At 54.3% G+C, this 27,058-nt stretch overlaps 2 protein-coding genes across 2 annotated transcripts; both read right to left on the bottom strand.

Annotated features, from left to right (window-relative positions):
- Window positions 1-15,978: 15,978 nt before the first annotated feature.
- Window positions 15,979-20,099, bottom strand: LOC125542829 (mini-chromosome maintenance complex-binding protein-like). The gene is made up of 14 exons (XM_048706037.1): window positions 19,823-20,099; window positions 19,305-19,418; window positions 19,111-19,218; window positions 18,878-19,003; window positions 18,737-18,784; window positions 18,330-18,449; window positions 18,066-18,224; window positions 17,883-17,957; window positions 17,644-17,757; window positions 17,342-17,544; window positions 17,090-17,225; window positions 16,539-16,763; window positions 16,371-16,438; window positions 15,979-16,280 (listed from the first exon to the last, which is right to left on the bottom strand). The coding sequence occupies exons 1-14, from the start codon at window positions 20,000-20,002 to the stop codon at window positions 16,166-16,168; spliced, it is 1,791 nt and encodes a 596-aa protein (XP_048561994.1). The 5' UTR covers window positions 20,003-20,099; the 3' UTR covers window positions 15,979-16,165.
- A 727-nt stretch (window positions 20,100-20,826) lies between these two features.
- On the bottom strand, window positions 20,827-24,296 carry LOC125542831 (UDP-xylose transporter 3-like). Its single transcript, XM_048706038.1, has 8 exons — window positions 24,076-24,296; window positions 23,766-23,975; window positions 23,063-23,247; window positions 22,718-22,785; window positions 22,503-22,635; window positions 22,008-22,169; window positions 21,651-21,920; window positions 20,827-21,390 (listed from the first exon to the last, which is right to left on the bottom strand). Exons 2-8 carry the CDS (start codon window positions 23,887-23,889, stop codon window positions 21,265-21,267), a joined length of 1,068 nt encoding a protein of 355 aa, XP_048561995.1. The 5' UTR covers window positions 23,890-23,975; window positions 24,076-24,296; the 3' UTR covers window positions 20,827-21,264.
- Window positions 24,297-27,058: the final 2,762 nt, after the last annotated feature.

Here is a 27,058-nt window from a genome sequence, read left to right as displayed (position 1 = left end):
AAGGCTCTGCTGATGACGAAGGGGCCCTCCCAAGGGGCCGAGAGCTTGTGCTGGCCGGCTGTTCGCTGGATCAGCCGGAGCACAAGATCGCCCTCTTGGCAGGATCTTGGCTTGACCTTCCGGCTGTGGTAGCGGCGCAGGCCCTGCTGATAGATGGCGGACTGGCTGAGGGCTAACAGCCGGCCTTCTTCCAGCAGGTCGACACCGTCTTCTCGTGCTTCCTTGGCCTCGGCTTCCGTGTACATGGTTACCCGAGGCGAGTCAAACTCGGTGTCAGTTGGGATGACCGCCTCGGCACCATATACGAGGAAGAAAGGAGTGAAGCCGGTTGACTTGTTTGGTGTAGTGCACAGACTCCATAGGACAGTCGGCAGCTCATCGTGCCAACAACCGGCTGAACGCTCCAATGGTACGATCAGTCGGGGCTTGATGCCGGAAAGGATGAGGCCGTTGGCTCGCTCGACCTGGCTGTTTGACTGCGGGTGGGCGACGGACGCTAGGTCCAACTGGATGCCTTGCGTCGCGCAGAAACGTGCCAAGGCTCCCTTGGCGAAATTCGTGCCATTGTCGGTGATGATGCTGTGTGGTATGCCGTACCGAGTCGTTATATCTGTGATAAATGTCACGGCAGTCGGCCCATTCAGCTTCTTGATCGGCTTTGCCTCAATCCATTTGGTGAATTTGTCCACGGCGACAAGCAGATGTGTCATGCCGCCGCGCGCCGTCTTGAATGGGCCCACCATGTCCAGTCCCCAAACGGCGAAGGGCCAAGTGAGGGGAATGGTCTTGAGTGCTGAAGCCGACGTGTGTTGCTTGGAGCTGAAGAGTTGGCACCCTTTGCAATGTTTAACTAACTCCTTGGCGTCATCCAAAGCAGTCGGCCAAAAGAAACCATGGCGGAAGGCTTTGGTGACGAGTGATCTTGAGGCCGCATGGTGGCCGCATTCTCCTTGGTGGATGTCTCTGAGGATTGCAATGCCCTTCTCTTGCTCAACGCATCGCTGGAGGACTCCAGTGACACTGCGCTTGACGAGTTCTCTGTTGACGATTGTGTATGCTCCGGCTCAGCGTTGGACTTGTCTTGCCTCTACTTCGTCAGCCGACAGATCTTGGTTTATTAGGAAGTTGAGGATGGATTGAGCCCATGACGGAGCTGCGACTTCTTCTATTGCCAGAACGGCTACTGCGACCAGGGCGGGCGGGCTGGGCGGTGAAATGCTGGAGTCGGCCGCCGCCTGTTGTGTTGGTGTAGTCTCCGGGCCGACTACCGCAGTCCCCGAGCCGGGTGAGGCAGTCCCCGGGTCGGGCGTAACTACGGAAGTCCCCGAGCCGCCTGCTGACGTCCCTGGGCCGACTATCGAAGTCCCCGGGTCACCTGCTTGGCTCTTCGAGCCGGACCCGGCCGCGTCGGGTTCAGGCGGCACGAAGATGGAATCGGACTCTAGAGAAGGCTTGATAGACGGCTTGAGGAGGCGTTGTAGAGAGACGCCAGTTGGTATTGCTTGCCGGGTGGAGCCTATTCGAGCCAGAGCATCAGCTGGCTCGTTGTCGGCTCGCAGTACGTGGAGGAACTCGCATCCTTCAAAATACCCACTGATCTGCTGAACGAGGAAGCGGTAGCTTGCCATATTTGCGTCCTTGGCGTCCCAGTCGCCGGATGATTGCTGGACCACCAAGTCTGAGTCGCCATAACATAGGATCTGGCGAATGCCAAGCCCTTTGGCAAGCCGGAGCCCGTGTATGAGCGCCTCGTACTCGGCTACATTGTTGGAGGCGGCAAAGTGGATTTGCAGCGTGTATCTGAGCTTGTCGCCTTTGGGAGAGGTGAGGACGATGTCGGCTCCCAAGCCGGTGCGCATCTTGGACCCATCGAAGTGCATGCGCCAATGAGTGGAGTCGGGAGCTGGCGGAAGGTACTGGGTCTCGGCCCAGTCGACGAGGAAGTCGGCCAATGCTTGGGATTTGATGGCGGTGCGAGGCTGGTAGAAGATCGCGTAAGGGGCCAGCTCGATGGCCCATTTCGCCACCCGGCCGGATGCATCTGGGCTGCCTATGATCTCGGCCAGCGGGGCGGTGCATACGACCGTGATGGGATGCTCTTGGAAGTAGGGCTTCAGTTTCTTGGCGGCGAAGTACACGCCATAACACATCTTTTGGTAGTGCGGGTAATTCTGCTTCGAGGCGGTCAGTACCTCGCTCAAATAGTACACCGGCCTCTGGACCGGCTGGGCTCGGCCTTCTTCTGGGCGTTGGACTACGATGACGGTGCTGACCACCCGGCTGGTTGCAGCAATGTAGAGGAGCATGGGCTCTTTCTCAGTCGGCGCCGCCAGGACAGGCGGCGTGGCCAGCATCTTCTTCAGCTCGTGAAAAGCTTGATCGGCTTGGTCATTCCACTCGAAGTGGTTGGTCTTCTTCATGAGGCGGTAGAGGGGAAGAGCTTTCTCTCCGAGCCGGCTGATGAAGCGGTTCAGGGAGGCCAAGCATCCGGTAAACTTCTGGACGTCTCGAAGTTTAGTGGGAATCGCCATTCTCTCAATGGCCTTGATCTTTACGGGGTTGCATTCGATGCCGCGTTCGGAGACCAGGAAGCCTAGGAGTTGGCCGGCTGGCACTCCGAACACGCATTTCTCGGGGTTAAGCTTGATTTGGAACCGGTGTAGGTTCTCAAATGTTTCCTTGAGCTCTTCCAGCAAGCTGCCGCGCTTCTCCGTCTTCACCACAATGTCATCTACGTAGACGTGAGCATTTCTGCTGAGCTGCTTGAGGAGGCACTTCTGCGTGCAACGCTGAAAAGTGGCACCGGCATTTCTCAAGCCGAATGTCATAGTCAGGTAGCAGAAGGCTCCGAATGGCGTGATGAAGGCGGTCTGCAGGCGGTCAGCCGGATCTAACTTTATCTGGTGGTATCCTGAGTAAGCATCCAAGAAACTCAACAGCTCGCATCCGGCCGTGGAGTCTATCACTTGGTCAATCCTTGGCAGGGCAAAGGGATCTTTGGGGCAGGCCTTGTTGAGGCTCGTGTAGTCTATACACATGTGCCACTTGTTGTTCTTCTTTAGCACGAGGACCGGGTTGGCGAGCCACTCTGGAAAGAGAACTTCCATAATGAAGCCGGCTGCCAGAAGCCGGGCTATCTCCTCTCCCACAATCCTGCGTTTCTCCTCCGACAGTCGGCGGAGGGGTTGTTTGACTGGTTTGGCGTCTTCTCGGACGTGTAATTTGTGCTCGGCGAATTCCTTCGGAACACCCAGCATGTCGTTGGGGGACCATGCAAAGATGTCCTGATTCTCACGGAGGAAGTCGGCGAGCTCGCCTTCCTATTTGCTGTTTAGGTTTGCCCCGATGACGGCAAACCTCTCTGGGTGCTCGGGGTCAAGAGGTATCTTCTTCGTCTCCTTGGCCGGCTGGAAAGATCCTTGGGCATTATACTCCTTGGGATCGGGGGACAGGGCCGACTGCTTGCCGGCCATGGCCACGACCCGGTCCAACATCTTCTTCTCTTCGGCAATCACAAGGGACTCGGCCAGCCGGCTGCTGGCTGCTGCGCACTCGGAGGACTTCTTGTAATCGCCGGCTACGGTGATGACGCCTTTGGTGCTTGGTATCTTCATCTTGAGGTATGCATAGTGGGGAACTGCCATGAACTTGGCCAAGGCAGGTCGGCCAAGCAATGCATGGTAAGGGCTCTCCAGGTCCACCACTTCAAACCAGATCGCTTCCCGGCGGAAATGCTCCTTGTCCCCAAAAAGTACATCAATCTTGATCTTGGCCATGGGGGCGCAGGACAGGCCGGGTACGATGCCGTGGAACACAGTCCGAGTAGGCATGAGTTGCTTCGTCTTGACATTCAGCTTCTCCATGGTGTCACGGTACAGGATGTTGATGCTGCTCCCGCCGTCTATCAGCACGCGGGAGAATCGGGCAGCGCGTCTGTCCATTGCAAGGGTGGCATCCAAAACCAACGCATAAGAGCCGGGAGACGGCATCACCTCTGGGTGGTCGGTCCGGCTCCAGCTGATAGGTTTTTCTGACCAGTGCATGTGCTCGGCGGGGTTGGCAGCAACCATGTTGACTTCTTGGTGCTCTCGGCGTTTGCTGCGCCGGTCTTCGGGCTGACTTGTAAAGATGATATAGGCGGCATGCTCGTCGGGGAACTCGTCATGCACGGCTCCGACTGCGGGCCAAGCGGTCGGCGGCTGTGGAGCCGGAGGTGGCGGACCGGCAGGCGGAGGCAGTGCGAGCCCTTCGCCTTTAGAGATTCGGGTGAGCCAGTGGCACTTCCGGGTTGTGTGGTTGGACGGCTTCGCGCCGCTGTGGAACTTGCACGGGGCGTCGAGAGTTTGCTCGTAGGAAAAGGCCGGCTGCCAAGCCGGCCTGCCGCCCTTGGGTTTCTTGGGCGCGGGCCGCCCTTCGGGCGGCACGTCTTCGACTGTGGCCACCTGCCGGCTGACAGGAGGCGGCGCGGGGCCCTTGCGCTTGTGGTCGTTCAAGTGTGGGCGTCGGCCGGAATCCCCAGCCGGCGTCTTGGGCGTCGGGTTGAGTACTTTCCCGGATGCGTCTACCCGGAGCTCGGTCTTCATTGAGGAGTCGGCAGTGGCGTACTTGTCCGCTATGTCCAGAAGCTCGTCGAGGGTAGTCGGCTCGTCGTAGAGAAGCTTGTGCTTGAGGAGGGTGCCTTCTCGGCACCCGGCGGTGAAGTATTCTATGGCTTGCACCTCGTGCACCCCTTCGCAAGAGTTGCGGAGCTTGGCCCAACGCGTGAGGTAGTCGCGAGTGGACTCGGCGGGGCCTTGTACACACAAGGAGAGCTGTCTGGGCTTGGGAGCCCGCTTGTAGGTGCTGGTGAAGTTGCGGACGAAAGCTTCTGTGAAATCTAGCCAGCTGTTGATGTTGTGTGGTTTGAGGCTGTTGAGCCAGGTCCGCGACGTGCCTTGCAGCATGAGGGGCACGTACTTCACGGCAACGCGCCAGTTGCCGTTGGCTATGCTAACCGCCGTGGAGTAGTCGATCAACCAATCTTCCGGCTTCACGGAGCCGTTGTACTTGGGCGTGTCTCTTGGGAGCGAGAACCCTTTGGGGAAGGGATCGTCGCGGATGCGGGGGCCGAAGCAAGGCGGACCGACATCATCTTCTTCTTCCAGCGCCAGGGATCGCGCCAGGCGGTCGATCCGATGGCGGGCGTCGTTCTCGCCGACTCCTTCGTGGCGACCTAGCCGGCCGCTGAGAGTCGGATGCGCAACAGGCGGCGGGGTGGGATATCTCTCTCCATGGGGCCGGGGCGGAGGGGGGTTGCCCCACCACTCCACGGCCCAAGGGTGGCCTTCTGCGTCTCGCTCGATGGAGATCCGGGTTTGGCATCGGCTGGCAGCTGGCTCTTTCTCGCGCCGCGCGCGGTCTCTACCCGCAGCCGGCGTCCGGGATGTCGCGCCGTGATCTTGGCCCGGGGGAGGGCTTTCCGCGCGGGCGTCGGCTTCGTGCCGCTGCGCGGCTGCATCGATCAGCTGCTGGATGCGTCGGGTCATGTGGGGGAGTTCCTCGGCCCCCAGTCCGTCTAGCTCGTCTACGGCCGCCTGGGCGGCGCGCAGGTTTTCGAGTGGAGTGGCGTAGACTGGGCGGTCGACTCCTAACGTGTCGGCAACGACAGCGCCGTGCTGTCTGACAACGCCGGCTCGGCTAGGCCCGCCTGGGGGCGGCGTGCCAAAGGCGGCGCGATCGGCCTCGCGTCGGTGGGCCTCAGCGAGGCATCTCATGGAAACCAACTTCCGGCCCTCCGCGAGGAGGGCGAGGCGGCGAGCCTCCAGTGCTTCAGCGTCGGCGTCGGTCGGGAGGGGGATGGACAAGTCGTGGACCGCCGCGTGCGGGGCGTCGTGGGCGCTCTCGTCAGCGGCGCCGTCGTGGCCGGTGACCATCACCTCGATGGTGACAGCGTCGCAGCCATCGGCTCGGGGAAGCGGGTCGTTGTAGATCGTGATGTTCGTGGGGAAGATGTTGAATGAGGCCGTGTCGGAGTCGACAGGCATCGGATCGGTGGAGCCAACCGACTCCAAGTCCACAGCAGGCTCGCCAGAGACGTGGAGCCGGCCGAGGAGGTTGACGAGGTGGTCGGTGCCCGCGTCGGAGGCGAGCTCGTCGGAGATGAGGGCCTTGTCGAGGAGATCAGCGAGGCTGCTCGCTGCGCAGGCGTTGGTGACGCCATGTAGCGCGTCGTGGCAAGCGCCATCGGGCGTGCCGGGCTGGCTACGCTCGCGGGGGAGGAAGAGGGTTCCCGTCCAGAACAGGTCTCCGGACGACGGTGCACCTGGCCCCACGGTGGGCGCCAAATGTCGGGTGGTAGGTGCGCATGTGCCAACGGGTGGCTTATCATTGTGGGAGCTAGTAAAACATCGCCGGTGCCTGAAAACGGGATGAGGCAAAGACATGCACGCCGGCGAATCTTACCCAGCTTCGGGGCTCTCCGTGGAGATAACACCCCTACTGCTGCTCTGCGGGGTCTCCGCATGGTCACTAGATGAACAAGTAGCTACACGGTGCTCCTTGAGCTGTTTGGCGAGAGGAGGAAGAAGGGCACGGCTTGCTCTCTTCTCCTCCCTATGTGGTGTTTTAGACTAGCAGAGATTCATCCCCTTGCATGGATGCCCCGGGGGGTTTATATAGGCCTACCCCCGGGGGTACAATGGTAATCCGGCTGGGCACGGGGCCCAGTTGTCTGTGTCTATGCTCGCCGGCTTCCGCGCCGACTGCTAGGGCCCGCCGACTGGTGGGTCCCGCCGGCTGCTGGCTCCTGGGTCAACAGGCAGGCCCCACTGTCCAGGGCCTTGTCGGTGGCTGGTTACTGTTGCTCAATCTTGGTGACGAGGGCTTCGCCGAGGTAAGCGTGGCTACAGTGCTGTCGTCTAGCGGGCGATCACTGTAGCCCCTCCGCGTCTTGTCTCCTTAATGGGGCGTCTTCTTCGAGGGAGGTGGCAAGCCGGCTGTGGGGAGCCGGCTCTATCTTGGGCCGACTGGGGGAGGTCTGGCCGCCTTCGGGTGTCTCTCTGCCCGAAGGGGGCCACCGCCCGTGGGCCGTACTGGCAGCCCGTCGTGGATGACATCAGGGTCAACGTGGCAACAGTGCTGCGCCGGACGGGTCATGCCCACCCGTACGGCGCATTGTGCCAGGCGTGCTCCGGGATTCGGGGGTGGCCAGCCTTACTGTAGCCACGCCCCGTCACATCGCCGTTATGTGGGTGCAGACTTCGAGGGTACGACCTCGACCGCTTTATGGGAGCCGGCTCCTTGGAGTCGGCCTTCTCGCAGCCGGCTTTCTTCATGAGGGCTGTAGTCGGGCCGCCTTCCGATAGCCGGCCTGGGAGACAGCCGGCCAGGGGAAGGCGGCCCCATGTCTTGGACTCTCGAGAGCCGGATTGGCCCGTAATTTTTTCAGAAAGGCCAGGGGGAGCCGGCTAGGCTACCCGTGGTCACTTACTCCGACAGTAGTCCCCGAAGCTGAGCGAGCTTCGAGGCTGATAAAGGGACGAGAAGCTTGGTCAGCTTCCTATCCTAAGGGGCCGGCTTTGCTTGTGCGCGCCGACTTCGGAGAGCCCCGTTTCTACTAGGCCTCGGCCCGAGCGTGGATCTTCCACGGCCCATGCGGACCGCTCGCCTTCCCGCAGTGATTTTATTACGCCATTAGGGCGTAATAATCGCGGGACGTGGGGGAGTGGGCACAGTTGATCCCCACGTTCCCCCACGCCACGCCTCCTCGGCTCTGCCGCGCGGTCTATAAGTAGGGGGAGGAGGGGAGCGGCAGAGGCTCGCACGCTCTCCCTCGCTCCACCCCCTCTCGTCTTCCTTCTTCTCCATCCCGCCGCCGCAGTAACTCTTTGTCGCGCCGTTCCGCCGCCACATCGTCTTGCTTCTCGCCGCGCTGCCCCATGGCGCTGTCAAGCTCGTGGGATGGCTCCAACGTCCATGAGGACCACGTCAAGTTCCTCCGCCAGACGCGACGCCTACCCGGCGAGGACTTCGTTCGGGTTCGTCTAGCGCCGGAGAAGGAGATTTCGCCGGCACCGGAGGAGGGCGAGCGGGTGATCTTCCGCTCGCACTGCCTGCGCGGCTTCGGCCTTCCGGCGAGCGGGTTCCTCCGAGCCTTCCTCGAATTCTACAACCTCCAGCCGCATCACCTCACGCCCAACGCGGTGATGCTGCTGTCGGCCTTCGTCACGCTGTGCGAAGGCTTCCTTGGGGTCCTCCCCACGCTCGAGCTCTGGGCGGAATTCTTCCAAAGCAAGCTCGGCACCGTCGTCGCGGGCGTGCCCGCCCCTTGCGGAGCCTTTATTGCCATGAGGCGGGCGAGCGAGAACAACCCGTTCCCGCCCATCCCGTTGATCCAGTCGGTGAAGCTCTGGCAGAAGTCATACTTTTACGTGAAGAATGTCGCGCAGCAAGGCGACTACGTCAACCTGCCGGCTTATGAAGCCGGCCCGCCGGCTGGGAGGCGACCTTCGTGGAGCTACCGGGCCAGGTCGTTGTCTCAGGCCGGGAATGCAGCCGTCTCCCGGCTTCGGGTGATGATCCAGTCGGAGGGCCTGACCGGAGCCGACTTGGTGGCCGCCTTCGTGGAGCGCCGGGTTCTTCCCCTCCAAAGCCGGCCTCACATGGTTTGTCAGATGAGCGGCCGCTTCGACCCAAGCCGGCTGAGCACCAGGGAGATGTTGGAAATATGCCCTAGAGGCAATAATAAATTGGTTATTATTATATTTCCTTGTTCATGATAATCGTTTATTATCCATGCTATAATTGTATTGATAGGAAACTCAGATACATGTGTGGATACATAGACAACACCATGTCCCTAGTAAGCCTCTAGTTGACTAGCTCGTTGATCAATAGATGGTTACGGTTTCCTAACCATGGACATTGGATGTCATTGATAACAGGATCACATCATTAGGAGAATGATGTGATGGACAAGACCCAATCCTAAGCATAGCACAAAGATCGTGTAGTTCGTATGCTAAAGCTTTTCTAATGTCAAGTATCATTTCCTTAGACCATGAGATTGTGCAACTCCCGGATACCGTAGGAATGCTTTGGGTGTATCAAACGTCACAACGTAACTGGGTGGCTATAAAGGTACATTACAGGTATCTCCGAAAGTGTCTGTTGGGTTGGCACGAATCGAGACTGGGATTTGTCACTCCGTGTAAACGAAGAGGTATCTCTGGGCCCACTCGGTAGGACATCATCATATGCGCAATGTGACCAAAGAGTTGATCACGGGATGATGTGTTACGGAACGAGTAAAGAGACTTGCCGGTAACGAGATTGAACTAGGTATTGGATTCCGACGATCGAATCTCGGGCAAGTAACATACCGATAGACAAAGGGAATTGTATACGGGATTGACTAAGTCCTTGACATCGTGGTTCATCCGATGAGATCATCGTGGAACATGTGGGAGCCATCATGGGTATCCAGATCCCGCTGTTGGTTATTGACCGGAGAGTCATCTCGGTCATGTCTGCATGTCTCCCGAACCCGTAGGGTCTACACACTTAAGGTTCGGTGACGCTAGGGTTATAGAGATATTAGTATGCGGTAACCCGAAAGTTGTTCGGAGTCCCGAATGAGATCCCGGACGTCACGAGGAGTTCCGGAATGGTCCGGAGGTAAAGAATTATATATAGGAAGTGCTATTTCGGCCATCGGGACAAGTTTCGGGGTCATCGGTATTGTACCGGGACCACCGGAAGGGTCCCGGGGGTCCACCGGGTGGGGCCACCTGCCCCGGGGGGCCACATGGGCTGTAGGGGGTGTGCCTTGGCCTATATGGGCCAAGGTCACCAGCCCCTAGAGGCCCATGCGCCAAGAGAAGAGAAAAAGGGGAGAGTCCTAAAAGGGGAAGGCACCTCCGAGGTGCCTTAGGGAGGATGGACTCCTCCCCACCCTTGGCCGCACCCTTCCTTGGAGGAAGGGGCAAGGGCTGCGCCTCCCCCCTCTCCCTTGGCCCTATATATAGTGGGGAAAAGGAGGAGCAAACCAACCTAAGGCCTGGCGCCTCCCTCTCCCTCCCGTGACACATCTACCTCCTCCCGCAGCGCTTAGCGAAGCCCTGTTGGAATCCCGCTACTTCCACCACGCCGTCGTGCTGCTGGATCTCCATCAACCTCTCCCGCTCTCCTTGCTGGATCAAGGCATGGGAGACGTCACCGGGCTGTACGTGTGTTGAACACGGAGGTGTTGTCCGTTCGGCACTAGGATCATCGGTGATTTGAATCACGACGAGTACGACTTCATCAACCCCGTTCACTTGAACGCTTCCGCTTAGCAATCTACAAGGGTATGTAGATGCACTCTCCTTCCCCTCGTTGCTAGTCTCTCCATAGATAGATCTTGGTGATACGTAGGAAAATTTTGAATTTCTGCTACGTTCCCCAACAGGAGATGCCTCATGCGGAGGTCTCCTACATGGTGAACTATATCTCCAACTGCAAGCTCGCCGAGGATTGGCGGTACGGCAAGGGGCCGTACTCTCGCGCCAACCCTCCGCCCGTCGTAAGTTCTTTCTTCTTTTCTTCCTTTGGTAGCCGGCCTCATGATAGCCGTCCTCTGATCAGTCTGTTTGCCCCTAGCAGAACCCTCTCCTTCTGCCGACGACCGGGGCCGCAGGGATAGAGCGCCAGCTCGTCCTTGACCGCATGGTGGACGACGCCGACGACCCGGACTTGGGAGCGGCCGCCATGGAAGACGCCATCGTGGGGGAAAGCAACGAGGCCGGAGGCGCGGGGCTCACAGCTGGCTTCGAGGACTGGCCGGATGATGCCGAGGTCGAAGTCGCTCCGCGCCGCCAGCCGGCGCCTGATCATCAAGGCGCGAGCTCGTCTGCCGCGCCGGCTGCTGGTGGCGGCGCCCAGAAGCGCCGGGCCGTGTCGATCCTCTTCGGCAGCCGGCCGAAGAAGTCCAAGGCTTCCACAGCGGCGACCAAGCGAGATGAGGCGGCCGCGAAGGCGGCCTGCTTCCGCAAGGCGGTGAAGCAGCCGTAGGCGATCTCAGCGTAAGTCGTCGAATGCTTGGATACATATTTTTTGTTGTTCTTTTCGATTGAAAACTCTTCTAAACCTTTCTTTGTTCGCCGGACAGGGCGCCGCTTTCCCTTGAGCGGGGTCCGGGCGGCTCCGTAGTCGGGCCGACTGGAGGGTCTTCAGGCTCCCGCCGCATGGATCCCCGCGCCGACCTCAGGGAGCCACGGAGCGGAACGCACGAGAGGTGCGGGAGGAGCGGGAGGCGGCGGAGCGAAGGGCCGCCCAGGCGACGAAGGAGCAGGCTGATGCAGCAGCCAAGGCCCAGGCGGAGGCGGCAGCTGCGGAGACGGAGGCGGAGGCTTCGCACAACCAGCCTCCGCTGCTAGCCATTCCCCTCCGCGCCGTGGCCCCCAACATTCCTGTGCCTCCGCTGGAGGAGGTTGACCAAGAACCGCCGGTGATGGAGCGGAGGGAGGACTCCGTGATCTTCGTGGAGGGGGCGCCGCCGGCAGCGCCAACCGAAGCGGGCCAAGGCGGCCAGTCGGCTGCGGCACCAGAGCAGCCGGCCGGGGGTGAGACGGAAGCAGGAGCCGGCCTCGAGGTGCAGCCAGCAATGCGCCGGCGCGCAGGGGGAGGCACCGCTGCGCCGGAGCCGCACCGAGCTACGGGTGCCAGCCAGACGGCGGAAGCCTTGGAGGCGGCCAGCACCGGCACGTCCGAGTGGACTCCCAGCGGCGGGACGGGCGAGCTGAATGTGGCGGCCCAAAAGATTCGAAACCGGCTTCAGGCCCAAGCCGCCTCGCTGCAGCAATACACCCAGGAGTTCCTTGCGACACGGGCCGTCATCCGGGTGAGTCTTCTATCTTTTGTTGTTTTGTTCTCTTGATTTCTTCCGTGGGGGCGCGTCAGCGCACCCACTGGGTGTAGTCCCCGAGATTCGGGCCGACTGCTGAGCAGTCGGGTCAGATCTTCCTTGACGACTACCTTATTCTCGCCTCCTGTCTAATCTTCCAGGAGTATCATAACCTCCGCGCTGCCGCCTTCAACTCCCAGGCTCAGGAGCTGGGTCGGAGAACCGAAGACCTGGTCAGCAGCCGGAGTACGTACTTGGTTTCGTTCATCTCCTGTGGGGGCGCGTCAGCGCACCCACTGGGTGTAGTCCCCGAGATTCGGGCCAGCAGTCGGGTCGGATCTTTCCTGACGACTTCACCTTACTAGTTTTTCTTTTGTCTTTCGTGCTCGCAGAAGCCAATGCCGACTTAAGGGGGCAGCTTAGCAAGGCGCAGGCCGCCCTTCGCGCCAAGGAAACCGAGTACGACGCCTTGGTCCTGGAGCGTGACCGCCTGGCCAAGAAGCTGGCTGACCAGGAGGAGAGCCACAAGGCGGCTCTGAAGAAGGCGCAGGATAACGAAGCCGCCCTGAAGGCCGAGTTCGAGACTGAAGCGGCGGGCTGGGCTGAGACCAGGCAAGCGCTGAATGAAGGCTTCGGCCGTATTGAGGATTTGATCGACGGTAAGCCGCTTTCCTCACTCCTTGCCTGCCTCTTGCCGCCTGACTTGTGTTCTGACTTGAGCTGCTTTTTATTCTCTGTGCAGACTACTTTCCTGGCTACTCCGTCTTTGCCGCCCAAACCATCGAGGCCCATCGCGAAGCGCGCCGGCAGGCGGGGGCTGAAGTCACGTCGGACGCGAGTCGGTCGCTCAAAGAGCAACTCTTGGCGGTCCAAGCGCGGCTGCAGCCGGCTCATCGTATGCTCTGCCGCCTCCAGCGCGCCGGAGCGCAGGTGTTGGCCGCCCTCTGGCCAAGCGAGACGATTCCCCGCACCCCGAGTCGGACTGCCGACTGGCTGGAGGTTGCGGTTGGCCGCTTCGAGGCCTGGAAGGCGTCGGCGGCCCGGCTTGGAGCTGGGCGGGCGCTGGAGTTCGTCCGAGCTTGGTATCCGGGGCTGAACCTGGACCAGCTGCGCACCTGGCGGCTGGAGGCCGACGAAGAGCTAGCGGAGGTGCGGCCGGCTATCGCTCAGCGCGCATCGACAATCGCCGAGTGTACTGACATCAGCGTCTTCGCTCCCGAGATTAATGATGACGGCGTTGCCCAGCCGGAGGAGTGGTTCGGGCTGGACCCGGCGGCGGGTGAAGACTCGGCAGAAGAGGTCGCCTCCAGCGACGAAGGCAAAGACGACGAAGGAGAGGAAAGCGAAGACGTCGAGCCGGCCGGTGGAACAGCCAGCCAGCCTCAGCCTGACCGTGCCTCCAGCAACGAGGCGCGCGCAAGCGCGCCTTCTGCAGGAGGCGGTGATCATGCCGAGGTTCGCCAGCCGGCCACTCCTCCAGCCGGCACTGCCGTCTCCGCCGACCTGCCCGGCTCGTCAGTCGCTCCGCCGGCTTAATCTGCCGTCCTTGTTTTTTCCTGCTTGTTGCCTTCTGAACAATTTTATTAAGCTTCCGCAGTTCCACCCACTGGGGGTGTATCCAAACTATGTTGAATGCTGGCCTTTTGAAGGTCTTTTATGTAAATATTAACTTGTGCATGTTTGGTTTCCATTCACGTATGCTTTTTATCCTTAGGCTGTTTCCTTTGCCGCCTTCCCCTTTTGGGGAGGCAAGTACTCGAGCTTTCTTGGATTGAAGTGGAGTGAATGGAAGCCGGCCGGCCGGCTACTCTGGTAGTCGGTCGGTGGTGGGAGAGAAACCGGCTTTTGTTATATTAGTCCGTTAGTCCCTAGCCGTTTTTCGTGTGGGCGTCCTTTCCTGCCTTTAACTCTTGCCAGCCGGACAGCCGGTTCTTCGAACTGCGACTTCTGGCAAGAGAAGGCTTGGGTGCCGGCACACTACTTGTCTGACTGCGGGTAGGACTTCTAATATAACTCCAGTCGGCCAGTCCCCGGGCCGACTAGTCGAACCCGGTGCCGGACGGAACAAATAAATGTAATGACAAGGTCATAAGCATGATACTCTTCATTCATAGATAAAAGATGGCAGCCCCGAGCTCTCCTCGGGGGGCCTATTGTCTCGTACTTAGTACAAAAGTTAGCGTGATACATACTGCATTTCAGCTGTAAAACCTTCGGAGAAGGTTGGCGTTCCATGGTCGTTCCGACTCCTTGCCGGAGTCGTCTCTCTTTCGTGCCTTCGGCTTCTGCGCGTCGATCAGGTAGTAGGAGTCGTTGCCTAACGCTCTGCTGATGACGAAGGGGCCCTCCCAAGGGGCCGAGAGCTTGTGCTGGCCGGCTGTTCGCTGGATCAGCCGGAGCACAAGATCGCCCTCTTGGAAGGATCTTGGCTTGACCTTCCGGCTGTGGTAGCGGCGCAGGCCCTGCTGATAGATGGCGGACCGGCTGAGGGCTAACAGCCGGCCTTCTTCCAGCAGGTCGACGCCGTCTTCTCGTGCTTCCTTGGCCTCGACTTCCGTGTACATGGTTACCCGAGGCGAGTCGAACTCGGTGTCAGTTGGGATGACCGCCTCGGCACCATATACGAGGAAGAAAGGAGTGAAGCCGGTTGACTTGTTTGGTGTAGTGCGCAGACTCCATAGGACAGTCGGCAGCTCATCGAGCCAACAGCCGGCTGAACGCTCCAATGTTACGATCAGTCGGGGCTTGATGCCGGAAAGAATGAGGCCGTTGGCTCGCTTGACCTGGCCGTTTGACTGCGGGTGGGCGACGGACGCTAGGTCCAACTGGATGCCTTGCGTCGCGCAGAAACGTGCCAAGGCTCCCTTGGCGAAATTCGTGCCATTGTCGGTGATGATGCTGTGTTGCATGCCGTACCGAGTTGTTATATCTGCGATAAATGTCACGGCAGTCGGCCCATTCAGCTTCTTGATCAGCTTTGCCTCAATCCATTTGGTGACTTTGTCCATGGCGACAAGCATATGTGTCATGCCGCCGCGCGCCGTCTTGAATGGGACCACCATGTCCAGTCCCCAAACGGCGAAGGGCCAAGTGAGGGGAATGGTCTTGAGTGCTGAAGCCGACGTGTGTTGCTTGGAGCTGAAGAGTTGGCACCCTTTGCAATGTTTAACTAACTCCTTGGCGTCATCCAAAGCAGTCAGCCAAAAGAAACCATGGCGGAAGGCTTTGGTGACGAGTGATCTTGAGGCCGCATGGTGGCCGCATTCTCCTTGGTGGATGTCTCTGAGGATTGCAATGCCCTTCTCTTGCTCAACGCATCGCTGGAGGACTCCAGTGACACTGCGCTTGACGAGTTCTCTGTTGACGATTGTGTATGCTCCGGCTCGGCGTTGGACTTGTCTTGCCTCTACTTCGTCAGCCGACAGATCTTGGTTTATTAGGAAGTTGAGGATGGATTGAGCCCATGACGGAGCTGCGACTTCTTCTATTGCCAGAACGGCTACTGCGACCAGGGCGGGCGGGCTGGGCGGTGAAATGCTGGAGTCGACCGCCGCCTGTTGTGTTGGCGTAGTCTCCAGGCCGACTGGGGGAGGTCTGGCCGCCTTCGGGTGTCTCTCTGCCCGAAGGGGCCCACCGCCCGTGGGCCATACTGGCAGCCCGTCATGGATGACATCAGGGTCAACGTGGCAACAGTGCTGCGCCGGACGGGTCATGGCCACCCGTACGGCGCACTGTGCCAGGCGTGCTCCGGGATTCAAGGGTGGCCAGCCTTACTGTAGCCACGCCTCGTCACATCGCCGTTATGTGGGTGCAGACTTCGAGGGTACGACCTCGACCGCTTTATGGGAGCCGGCTCCTTGGAGTCGGCCTTCTCGCAGCGGGCTTTCTTCATGAGGGCTGTAGTCGGGCCGCCTTCCGATAGCCGGCCTGGAAGACAGCCGGCTAGGGGAAGGCGGCCCCATGTCTTGGACTCTCAAGAGCCGGATCGTCCCATATTTTTCAAAAAGGCCAGGGGGAGCCGGCTAGGCTACCCGTGGTCACTTACTCCGACAAGATGCTACGAATGTTAGATTTAGTTGTCCATTCAAGGCCAGACAGAATGTAGCTACCAGAGCACATTTCACAAAAACACAGGCTTAACTTGATAATTGAGTTGTCAAATGACACTCACAGGAAGGATCACAAACAATGGTGCAGATTCAAGTCTTGATGATTTAGACCCTAGTAGAAGGAAATATACACATCACAGCAAGCCATTACTACAACTAGAGTTTCACACATCCATGGGCTTATGACACTGTCTTCTCATTGCATCCTCTCCTTTCTAAGCCTCTCAAGCTCCTTCACCATCTGCCAGTGCTCCAGGGAAAGGCTCTTCTCACCAAAGCTTGAGGCTGTTATCTGAGCCATTGTCAGCCATCTGCACATCAGCGCAAAAAAAGTTAGTCAGATGGAGGTTCATAAACTACCATGTTATCGCAAACGCAACATGTTAGACGCCCAAGATTACCTGCTAAGTTCAGTGCAACCCAAGCTCCTGTCGTTGCGCATGGCACTGACCATTTCATCTTGGATCGTCTACAGTTAAGATGCAAACATTGAGCAAACTCAGTACATGTTTAAACATAATCCGAAATTCTGAATCTGCTAAATAAGAAGTGGAGTGAGGGATAGTTACCTGGTAAATCTCAGGTTCAGAAGACTGAGGGAGAGACCTCACTGTGGCCAAGTACCACCTCCAGCTCTCAAGCTCCTCAGAAGTTGCATTCACCGCAGAAACAGTGGATGGACGAAAAGGCACTACCAAGTCTGAAGGCAGGATGTTTGATTTTCCCTCAGAAAGAGTAAGTAGCTGCACATCGGTCGCCATCTCCAGCTTGTAGTACTCAAAATCATACTCAACCTGTAAGTACAACAGACAAAAATTGTAAATGAAAAATTACCCAGCAATGATAATTTGGAGGTTCATGCTTGAAGTATCATGCCATCACTAATTAACTTTAGATGTGCACAGTTGGTTACACCTAAGTGCTTGTGAATTTTGATTCAAATTTTCATTCACTGTTGGATCATGTAGTCACTGACCTAAAATGGTTGATACTGATATGTATGCTGACAAAAGACTTACACACCACTCTAATGGGATGAGCATAGAATCTTAAAGAAATATAATGCAATACATTCTTATATGTATGATGTCTTAAAGACAAATTCAGAGAGAATTATTACCATCTGTGACTCCATCAAGTTCTTAAGCAGCACCGTATTCTCAACACCTTTAGATGCCAAAGATCCAGATTGCAAGAGAGTTTCATCAAATGTCAAGTGAGAGCCTTGAGGTAGCTGCAGAACTCCTGTAACCAACCTACACCAAATTTTATGAAGAGCAGTTTATAGGTTAGCTCCCAATAAAGGCAAGGAGTTATTAACATACTTATGGAATTTGATTGGACAAACAAAGGGAAACTGAACAGGACTTACCTTCCTGACTTGTTGTCCTTTCTAGGTTGAAGTGTGGCTGTGTTGAGATACTCAATTGACAGAGGAATAGCTTGTGAATACGGCATTAGTCCCTGGATCAAAGCATTTAGCTGTTTTCCAAAAATGGAAACACTTTCTCTGTTAAATCCAGTGAAATTCAAGGAGAGCCTGCCAACAGTGACCACATCCACCCTAGTTCGTAGCTGTAGAGATATTGAAAAGGCAATGAAATCATTAAACCAACATACAAAATATCTGGCAAAAAGCATGAAAAGAAAGCAATGTGCAGTGATAAGACATACTCTGGATAGAAGATGCAGCAGTAAACAGTTAGCTGCCAGGTCATCTTTCCCTAATACCAGAGTGAGATGTGAGAGCAAAGATTGCCGGATGCCTTTTAGGAGACTTGGTGAAGGCTGCATAATCAAAACAAAAATATGTCAATAAAGCAATGGTCAAGAGATGTGTATATTAGCACAAGGAAATGAATTACATGGTAAAACCAGCAAGTCCATTTCTGAGTTCAAAGTTATAAATTCACCTCAACAGCAGGACATTTTGCTAGAAAATCAACAGATGATAATTTTCGCCACACCAAACAGTGAAGACGGGGCACCTGTGCAAACAGTTTTAGAGGTCAGGGCAAATATTAAAATATGCATAGAAATTCAAGTTTCTGTGTCACGCATGAAATCAAGCACTATGCACCCTATAATAGGCATACCTTGCTGGGAGGCAACTGAGCTGTTACATCTTCTATGAGATCAAACATTATATCATCCGAATTATCATTGGGAGCAGCAAGTTCTGGGTCAAATGTGTATACCCCTATGAACTCAGCAACATCGTTTAGTTTCACTTGACTTTCAGGCATATCATAGATCTGCAGTGCATGAAAGTCTGTAAGCAATAGGACTTGCGAGAACAGGAAGCACGGCAAATAAATTAGCTAATGTACATTTCATACAAAAAAGTTCAGGTGCCCCACCTTCACTAGACATGAAAAGGAGCTTCCAGGAATATGATTATCGTTCCCATTCATCTGTGGCACGTTTTCACTTGCTGGCATTTCTGCTGAACTAGATGGGATCTGGACGTCATCTTCCTTCTGAGAAAAACAAATGCACTTTATGTCAGATAACCAAACCCTTCATTCTATATGACTTCAGATTAGCATGAAATGGAGCATAATTAACTAAAACATGTTACTATTCAATTGATATGGTTCCTTATTCTATTTTATGATTATGCTAATCTATATCCAGACAAGTAATTTAGGCCATCAAATGCTAGATGAACTTCAAACCAGAAACAGATACACGGTAAATTATCATATGGGGAAATGACAAAGCTCAAGCATGAAGTTGCTTGTAGAAAACTAAGTTCGGTTCTTACTGGTTTCTTGCTGCATGAAGAACTCTCGCCATTTCCATTTTCCAAAACCTGTAGCAAGCAATGCATTAGTGCCAATGGTAGTTACTGGACACAGAAATTGTTAATAGAATGCATTACTGTAACAACATGACAAGAGCTTACATCCATGGCATCATCATCTCCATCCCTCTTCCTTTTCTCCCTTTGTTCAGGTGACAAGCAGTTTGCCATTTGGCGCAAGTCAGGCCCAGGGGAAGAGTCCAGTGTCCACGAATTCTGCCCAGGCACCTGAAAGAAGCCAATCACACAGTCAAGATGGATTCCACCAGCCAATCACACAATGAACTCTAAAATTGATAAAATGAAAACAAGTGCGCAGGGAAGTAGTAACATACAGGCACACAATGGAAGAGATGGCGCTCCCAGAGATGCGAGTCACACGGGTGCGGCATCGCGAACGGTGAGAAATCTGTGAACTTGTTCGTCCTCCAGGTAGACCCATCCTTCACAAACAATGTTTTATACAGGTAAGCAAAAGAAGCAGTGGCCAAAGCTTGACGGCAGAATGTCAGCAGAGTCATGTGGGTACCTTGAAAGCCCCGGCATAGAACTCGTTCCCGAGCATGTCCTGAACCATCCCCCGGAACCGGACGAGGGTGTTGGGTTTGATCAATCCGAGATTCGATGCATCCAACAATGGAACCTGGAAAGGGCAACACACAGTGTAAGAAATCCCATTTCACCTGGTGAAAGACAATTTTGAAATCTGCTAACAGTGCAGTAGGGTCTACTAATACATACAAAAATAAATCCCTTTCCCCCACCATAAATCCGCAAACGCATTTGCTCTCGAGCATTCTTCTACTCCTTCTATTCATTTTGATACCAATCATTACCCCCTTTTTACAGTGCGGAGCACGGACTGTGTACATAAGATTATCAAATTTTGATGATTTATTTATCTAGGATGAGGCCGATTAATCTGTAACATGATAGCCTGATACATGGGAAACTGGCAGACGCCAACCAGATCGCGAGTGGATAACCTAATCTCGTGCACACGACAGGGAAATAAAGCCAAGAACAGAGACGACGAGGGGTCGATACCTTGTCGAGGCCGCCCTGCTCGAAGAGGAAGGAGCGGAACACCTCGCTGGCGCCCCAGTCCTTGGACCGGAACGCCGCCACCGGGTCGCGGCCCCCGGACTCCGCCGCCGCCGCCCTCTCGAAGGTGGCGCGCACCGCGCCCAGGGGGTTGCCGACGAGGTCGTACTGCGGGCCCACCATCCTCTCTGCCTTTCTCCGGCGGTGGATCTCGCTCGCTCTTCTTGGGGAGTTGGGAGACCGGGAGACTAGGAGCAATGGCGGGGAGGTGGTGCGGCGGGGAGGGAGGCGGGAGGGGTTATAAGTTGTCAGGGTTTCGCGCCACTGGCGGCGGTGCTTCCCGCCGTTTCTCCCTCCGTTCCCGCCATTTTCTGTGGGCTGGGTGCGTGTACTGGGCCGACCCAGGCCCAATTTTGCCGTGGTACAAGTGATGAGCCTGCATCAGGACTGCGAGCGAAATGGAGGAAATGCAACATGCCAACAAGGCCCAGAGGCCCATCTGGTTCATGTACAAGTTCTTTTTACTACTAACATTTCTGTTACCCCCTAAAAAAAACTAACATTTCGGTTACCCCCTCAAAAAAAAAACACTAACATTTTTGTTACCCCTCAAAAAAACTTACGTTTCGGTTTTGTGAGAGAAAAGAAACAAGATGTCAGTAGCATAGTTAACATTTGTCTTGGATTCTCTTGAAAAGAACATATTTGTTTTGTTTTAGATAATGAGAAAGAAAGCTTCCCACCATCTATTATCGTAGGATAAGAAGCATAATCAATTTTATTATTTTATGTCAGGCATCATGATCGAACAAAATTGGCTCGCAAAGTTTGTGCGTATCAATTTGATACAAAAGATGGCATGACATTTCTTCAACAATGACTAGCCTAAAGAAGTCTTGTCTTTAGCAACTGGCATATGGGACCCAAGAGAGAGAGAGAAATGCATCTTATATCACAAACTGAAAGCTCAAAAGATCACCACAGACCATTCACTGAACACTTGTACAAAAAAAGAATGTAAACTACGTGTTGATATTTATGTCTTGCGACCAAAGTTACAACCGCGGATCCGAAGCTGAACATGCGAAAAATAATACTACAAGAGATCCCCTTCCCAGCAATTGAAATTTTGTATCTTAGCTTCAACAAAGGTAGATCTGCCATTTGGAGTCATTTGGGGTGAGATTCACTTTTACAACAGCACCACAGGCATGGTAAGCCAAAACAGAAGCAAAAAAGGGGGGGGAAAGAAAAAAGGCCCAAAAATGGAACAAGGAACGTTCATTACACTCAGGGCTGGCCTGGCTTCCTTCCAGCCCTACTATCTGCCTACTAAACTGAATAATTATGTATATAATACCATGAACCAAGGTCCGAAGCGGCGTTCATGCCCTCGAGCGCTTGGAGCTCCACATGGGCACCTTCAGAGGTCGGAGCAGCAGCGTTCATGCCCGCGCGTACTTGGAGCTCCACATGGGGACCTTCAGAGGCTCGTCGGTGGTTGCAGCAGCTCCATTCTCGGCGGCGTTCAAGGAGTCTGCGATCAAAGGGTCTGATTCGCCTTCCTTCACCTGCCATGCAGATGACATGCGAGGTAAATAACAAGAAAATTGTAGCAGTAACCGAGGTAAGAGGGGCTGAGAACCACCATCCAGCTACATATGAAGCACATCAAAAATAATTGATAGGGCTTATAAAGTGGACTACCCAGTGAAACTCATGCTAGGTGAATTATGCTTACTCCTTAATCACGTCGCTCAGCAGATCAGGATTCCAAAATACAGAAAATAGCAAGAGCTCAAAGCACAATGAAAATACCCAGGGAATGTACCTGAGTGACTTGTGGAGAGGCTTCAGTGGGCTTTGGAGCTTCACGGGTGCAGAAGTATGAATATAGTCCCATCCCAACCACTGCAATCAGGATTCCAAGTATATTTCTCCAGCTAAACGGATCGTGCAGCAAGACATAGCCGAAGGCAAGAACCAAGCATGTCTTTAGATGGCCAAGGACTTGGTAAGTTACGGGAGATGTCTTCCCAATCACAAGGAAAGTGCTGAAGTTCACCGAGACTGATATCAGACACGACAGCACGATGAAGAACTGCAGAAATGATAAGAACAAACTATGAATCACATGAAGCCGTGTCAAAAATCAAGGTAAGCTTTCACAGCCTAGTTCAATACTTACCAGAACTTGAGGTGTGTATGCAAAAGCAAAGACATTTTTGTTAGTCAGAAATCCATCGAGGAATGGACCAACAATGAACAGGGTCAATGCTTGGTATGGGCATGATTGGTACAGCAGCTGAGTTGAAGATACTTTGAACTTCTTTTGAATTGTATTGGTCATCTGATGGCTGGTTAAGGACTCAAATCGCACACCATAAAGCAAACATAATACTCAATCGTGAAGTTTTTTCAGCATTGTAACCAAGAGGTATATTCCGAGTAGGATAGAAAATCTACAGTACCTATTGTAAGTTCAGAAGGAAAGTAGAAACAAAGTGGCTGTCAAGAAAACAAAGTAGCTGTAGGGAGTCACTTCTATTCATTATTTCATTAGCTAATACTGACAAACTACATGATGTGCAGCTAGTTACATGCAACATTTAATATATGCAGATGATTTGGCAAGCACAGAAAGTTTTACGGTAGAAGAAAACAACTATTGTCGAAAGGATACAATTTGAGCAATACAGGTTGTGACGATGGCCAGTAGAGACAGCACAGATCCCATAGCATTGAGCTGCAGATCAGTCACAGTTGCAACTCCAACACCAAAAAGGAGCACACTAAGGGACAGCTGGATGTAACGACTGCACAGTAAAGATAGAAAATCAGTCAGATGATAATTAGTACTCCAATATAACAGTGGACATGGTGTATCAAAATACCAACCTGAACTTCTTCCTGAAGAAAAGAGTCTCCAATATAACAGTGCAGGGAATAATGGCCAGCTTTGTCATCTGGAAATAAAGAGCATTTTTAGCATGAGCTTGTTGCAGTGTAAGGTCGGACAACGCACTCACGCGACATGTAATAACTTAACTGAAACCCTTCTCCTAAGATGTCGTTTGCCATGCGAATATAGTAGGGACACTACTGCATGCGTTAAAGTCACACTAATTTTATGCACACCCAACGTCCCATCCAAAGCAACTATTGCCATTCTAGATAAGGAACTGAATCGACTATGAAATCTTGAAAAGTTCTGGCACAGTGGAAGCAAGGGACAACGCTTACCTGATAGAAACCAACAGAGTTGAAACCCAGACTCAGATTGAGAAGCCCAATCGAGATGCCGTTGAGCACTCCGAACCCCATGACGGTCCTTGCGTCAAAAGGTTTGTGCTCAAAGAGCTTCATGCATAATGCCACATGAAGCGAACAGAATGTCACCAGGAGATGCCAGCTTGTCAACGTGGTGGCTGCACAATAAAGAACAAGGTTGAGTAAAACTTCGGGGTAACCTACCTGCTTTTTGTTTTACTAATATGTTTAGATGAACCACTACTCTTTTCTTCTCAACATATTGTTTGGCAGGATGTAAGCTCACTCTAGCTCCCTTCTCCTAGACATATTCATTCCAGCAAGTCACCCTAAGCATCAGTAGCTGTAATTCATTCAAGTTGAGCACAGGACAAATTTATTTTGTTCTAGTCATGATGTGCCAACCCACGGATGCTCGAGGAACTCCACCGACGGCGATTCCCCTCATCGAGACAAAAAAAGGTAACTGATTTTGCAGTTCGCAGTAGACAAAATTCTCACAGGCCCAAGATTTCCACTGGCCACTGCCCACGACCCTAACCGAATCTGGACATCGCACGTCTACGAGCACTACGCGGGCGAAGCATGGAGCGCAGGCATCCAGGGAGGCGAAGCGCCAGCGAGGACAAGGAGCGGGGCACATCTGGAGAGCGAGAGGCGAGATTGGATCTCATACCGAAGATGAAGCCGAGGGCGCTCATGAGCGCCTTGTTGCAGATGACAATGGAGACCGAGGAGACGACGGAGAGGCTGAGCGCCCCCACCGTCCCCAGCTGGAACTTCTCCCCCGCCAGCCCCATCTCCGCCGGCCGCCTTGGCTACAGAGCGCGGGAAGCAAGAAGCAGCAGCCGACGAGCTTCCCACCGAACCACGCCGCCGGCAGGACCTGCGCAACAGGAAGAAGATCACATTCCGATCGAGCAGCCGCGGCAAGAGACGGGCTTCCCGCCGGCCGGTCAAAGCAACCGGGCGGCAGCACCACCAACCTCTTCAGAAATCCAAGCGCTCGGAGCTGGATCTGGGAGGGGCGCGCGCGGGGAGATCTGAGGGGGCGAGCGGCGAGGGATCTGATCGGGTCGGGGGGTCAGCTCCGCCCGCGGTCGGTCGGCAGCTGGTGCTGTGCAGTCGTGCTGCGTTCTTGGCCTCCACCCGTCCTCTCCCTCTCTCTCTCCTGCTAACCGGAGACGGAGACAGGGGCTTTTATATAAAAACGAGACATTTCCGCCCGGTGGTTCCGGGTTTGGTGGTGGGCGCTGGCCAGGGACCTGAGCGTGAATATCAGACACCGCAGGGGGTGGCTGGCGATTTCCTCCGGGGACATGTTTGATTAGAAGTAGTAGTAGGTGTTGGAGGCCACGTGTGTGAATGAGAGGGATTTTGTGATTGTTGGCGTTTGGTCGATCATCATTTGCCCCCTGCTGGACTCAACTCATTGAAATTGCTTTGGTGATTAGTTTATGTTTATGTTCTCTTTAGTAGTATTAGGTGGTGCAAAAGTGAGCTTTTTTTCCAATTCATTCAACTTTGAGCAGTCATGGTGTTTATAAATGTTTATATATTTTTCGCAAAATGAATAACCTAACGCATGGATGTGTAGATGATGGGCTCCGGGTGTGATATAAGCACGGGTGAAGGAGAAGAGGGGAGGCGGATCGGATTGGTGGGGATGGATGACGATGACGATGACCGGGGTTAGCAACGATAAGAGGAGGCAAAGGCAATGAGGTTGCGACACAGCAACAACAACGACATTTACAGTGTCGACTAATAGTTTTTTCGGGACTTGAAAGATAGGTTGGTCAAGGTGTGGGTGCTGCTCACGCCGCCCATGGCATCGATCAAAGTAGGGGCGGAACAACAGAAAGAGAGACGAAACAAGAAAAACGAGAAAGCCATGTGGAGGTGAGCGTTGGCGTTGGCGTGGCGGGGGAGGCACAAAGCGGCGCACCATTGCGGATGGTACTAATCGAGAAAGAATTTGCTATGATGGCGGTGGCCTTCTTGCAAAGTTATATGACCTTATTCGCAGAGGGGATACAGAAGCAATACATCGCGTAACACAAGCAAAAAAAAGAAGCAAATGACCCTTTTCAACAGGGCAACCACAGAAACGACATTTCTGCTTCGTTAATACGAAGCTTTCGGTGTTTATCATTGTTGCTGCATGGCATAGTCGAGCATGCAATGCAGCCCATGGTATGGCCCAACAACCAGAACGATAATACTTATCTGATCCCCTTCCATGCGTCACTGTTTCTAATCGAACAGCCAGGCACACGAGCACGTCGTCCTTTGACACGACACTAGCGTGCCATACACAATCGTCCAGTCCACACGCCACCGCCCACAAGGCTGCCCCCCACCCCATCCTCGTTGTAAGTGGTCAAACATCCCCACGTCAGTGTATCTCGTTTAAGATCGAGGTAGGTCACGGGCCTTGGAAAATCGTCGAAAGACGTTGTAGTCGTATCAATTGAACAAGTTCGTTGGTTTATTTGTGTTTTCCCCTATATATGGGTTTATGCGGTCTTTTAGTCCCCGTGAATCCGCATCCACATTGTATTCACACCACATTTGTTTCTGGTAGTACCATTTGCTTTTGAAGTTTTTGTGCATGTGCCCGCTTCCATGAAAATGATAATACAAAAACAAATTTAGCAGCAAGCAGTTCAATTTATTCCCGTCCCGTTTCATTCATAAATAATACTCCGTTCGTTCCAGAATGCACTGCCTGTGTTTGTCTTCCAAAAGTGAAGCATGAATGTGTCTGACAGAGTTCATAGAATAAAACTATGGACATCTAAAATGCTAAATAAATATAACATAAAAACACACTTTCATGATGAAATCCGGTGATGCTAAACATGCATGTGCTGTGGATGCTAATGTGTTTTCACAATACCTAATGTGCACCACGTTCTGAAACCTAAGGAATGGCGCTACGTACTACTACATGTTTCGTTGTCCATTTTTAGTCGGTGCGGCGGTGTGCGCCATTATTCTGTTGGCTGTTTTGGCGGTCTCTCCCCGCGGTTCCACGTAAATGGCAGTCAGCCCCAGGAAGAGGGAGAAAGCTGCTGCTGTGGCCGTGGCGCTGATTTCCATGGGAGTTTGGCAGTGGAGGACAGTGGTGCGCGGAAAGCCACAGCCAGTAGGGAACCCAGGCCGTTCATACGAACTGGAGCACACCCCTCCATATGGCAGGCCGAGTATACGAAAGGAACATGAGCCACTTCTTCTGATAATTCATTTCTGGCGGTGCGCGTGTGGGAGATGCAGTGCTAAGAGAGCGGACGTCGTCTTCCGACGGCGTCTATATACGCCGAGACCTCTCCCTGCTTGCCTGCCGTGGGTGTGCTCCTTGGAGGTACGTGCGCATGGATTTGTGGCGTTCCTCCGCTCGAATCTCCTGATCGTTCACCGTCGCTGGTCTAGAGCCAGATGCATACACAGTAGAAAATTCAGTATATAGTACAGTAGAAAATTCAGTAGTGGAAGGGAGCTCCGACTCCGACAGGTAGCTGATTGATTGCGCCGGGATCTCCTTCAGTGCTGGGCGGGAATCTTGCGGCAGCGATTCCTTGATGCGGTCAATGCTGCAGCGATGGCCCAAATCTACAGCCCCGAGCACTCCTTTTCTGTACTCGCTCTGCGCTGCTTGCTTATTAGAATCCGTGGACGTAAAAAAAATTCAGAATCCATTTGCGTTTCTCCCCTTGGCGACGAGATGTGATCCATCGTCGTCTTCTCGCCGTCTCTTCGTGCGGCGTGGCCTCGCTTCCGAAACAATCCTACTGCCAGTCCTGCAATTTCTTGGTTGGTTAGGCCGTGTGGATAAGGAGGAGGAGGGAGGAGGAGGAAAGCGAGAGGCGCATGGCTGGGCTAGCTTTTAGAGGGTTCGGTGGCGCGCCACTTTCCCCGCAATAAACATGGCGAAAATTCCCCATTGGTGTGGATATATATTACTGT

The sequence above is a fragment of the Triticum urartu genome, chromosome 3, assembly GCF_003073215.2.
Source record: "Triticum urartu cultivar G1812 chromosome 3, Tu2.1, whole genome shotgun sequence".
Classification (NCBI taxonomy): domain Eukaryota; kingdom Viridiplantae; phylum Streptophyta; class Magnoliopsida; order Poales; family Poaceae; genus Triticum; species Triticum urartu.
The sequence above is the reverse complement of the archived record's forward strand: the minus strand, read 5'-3'. Positions and strand labels throughout refer to the sequence as shown.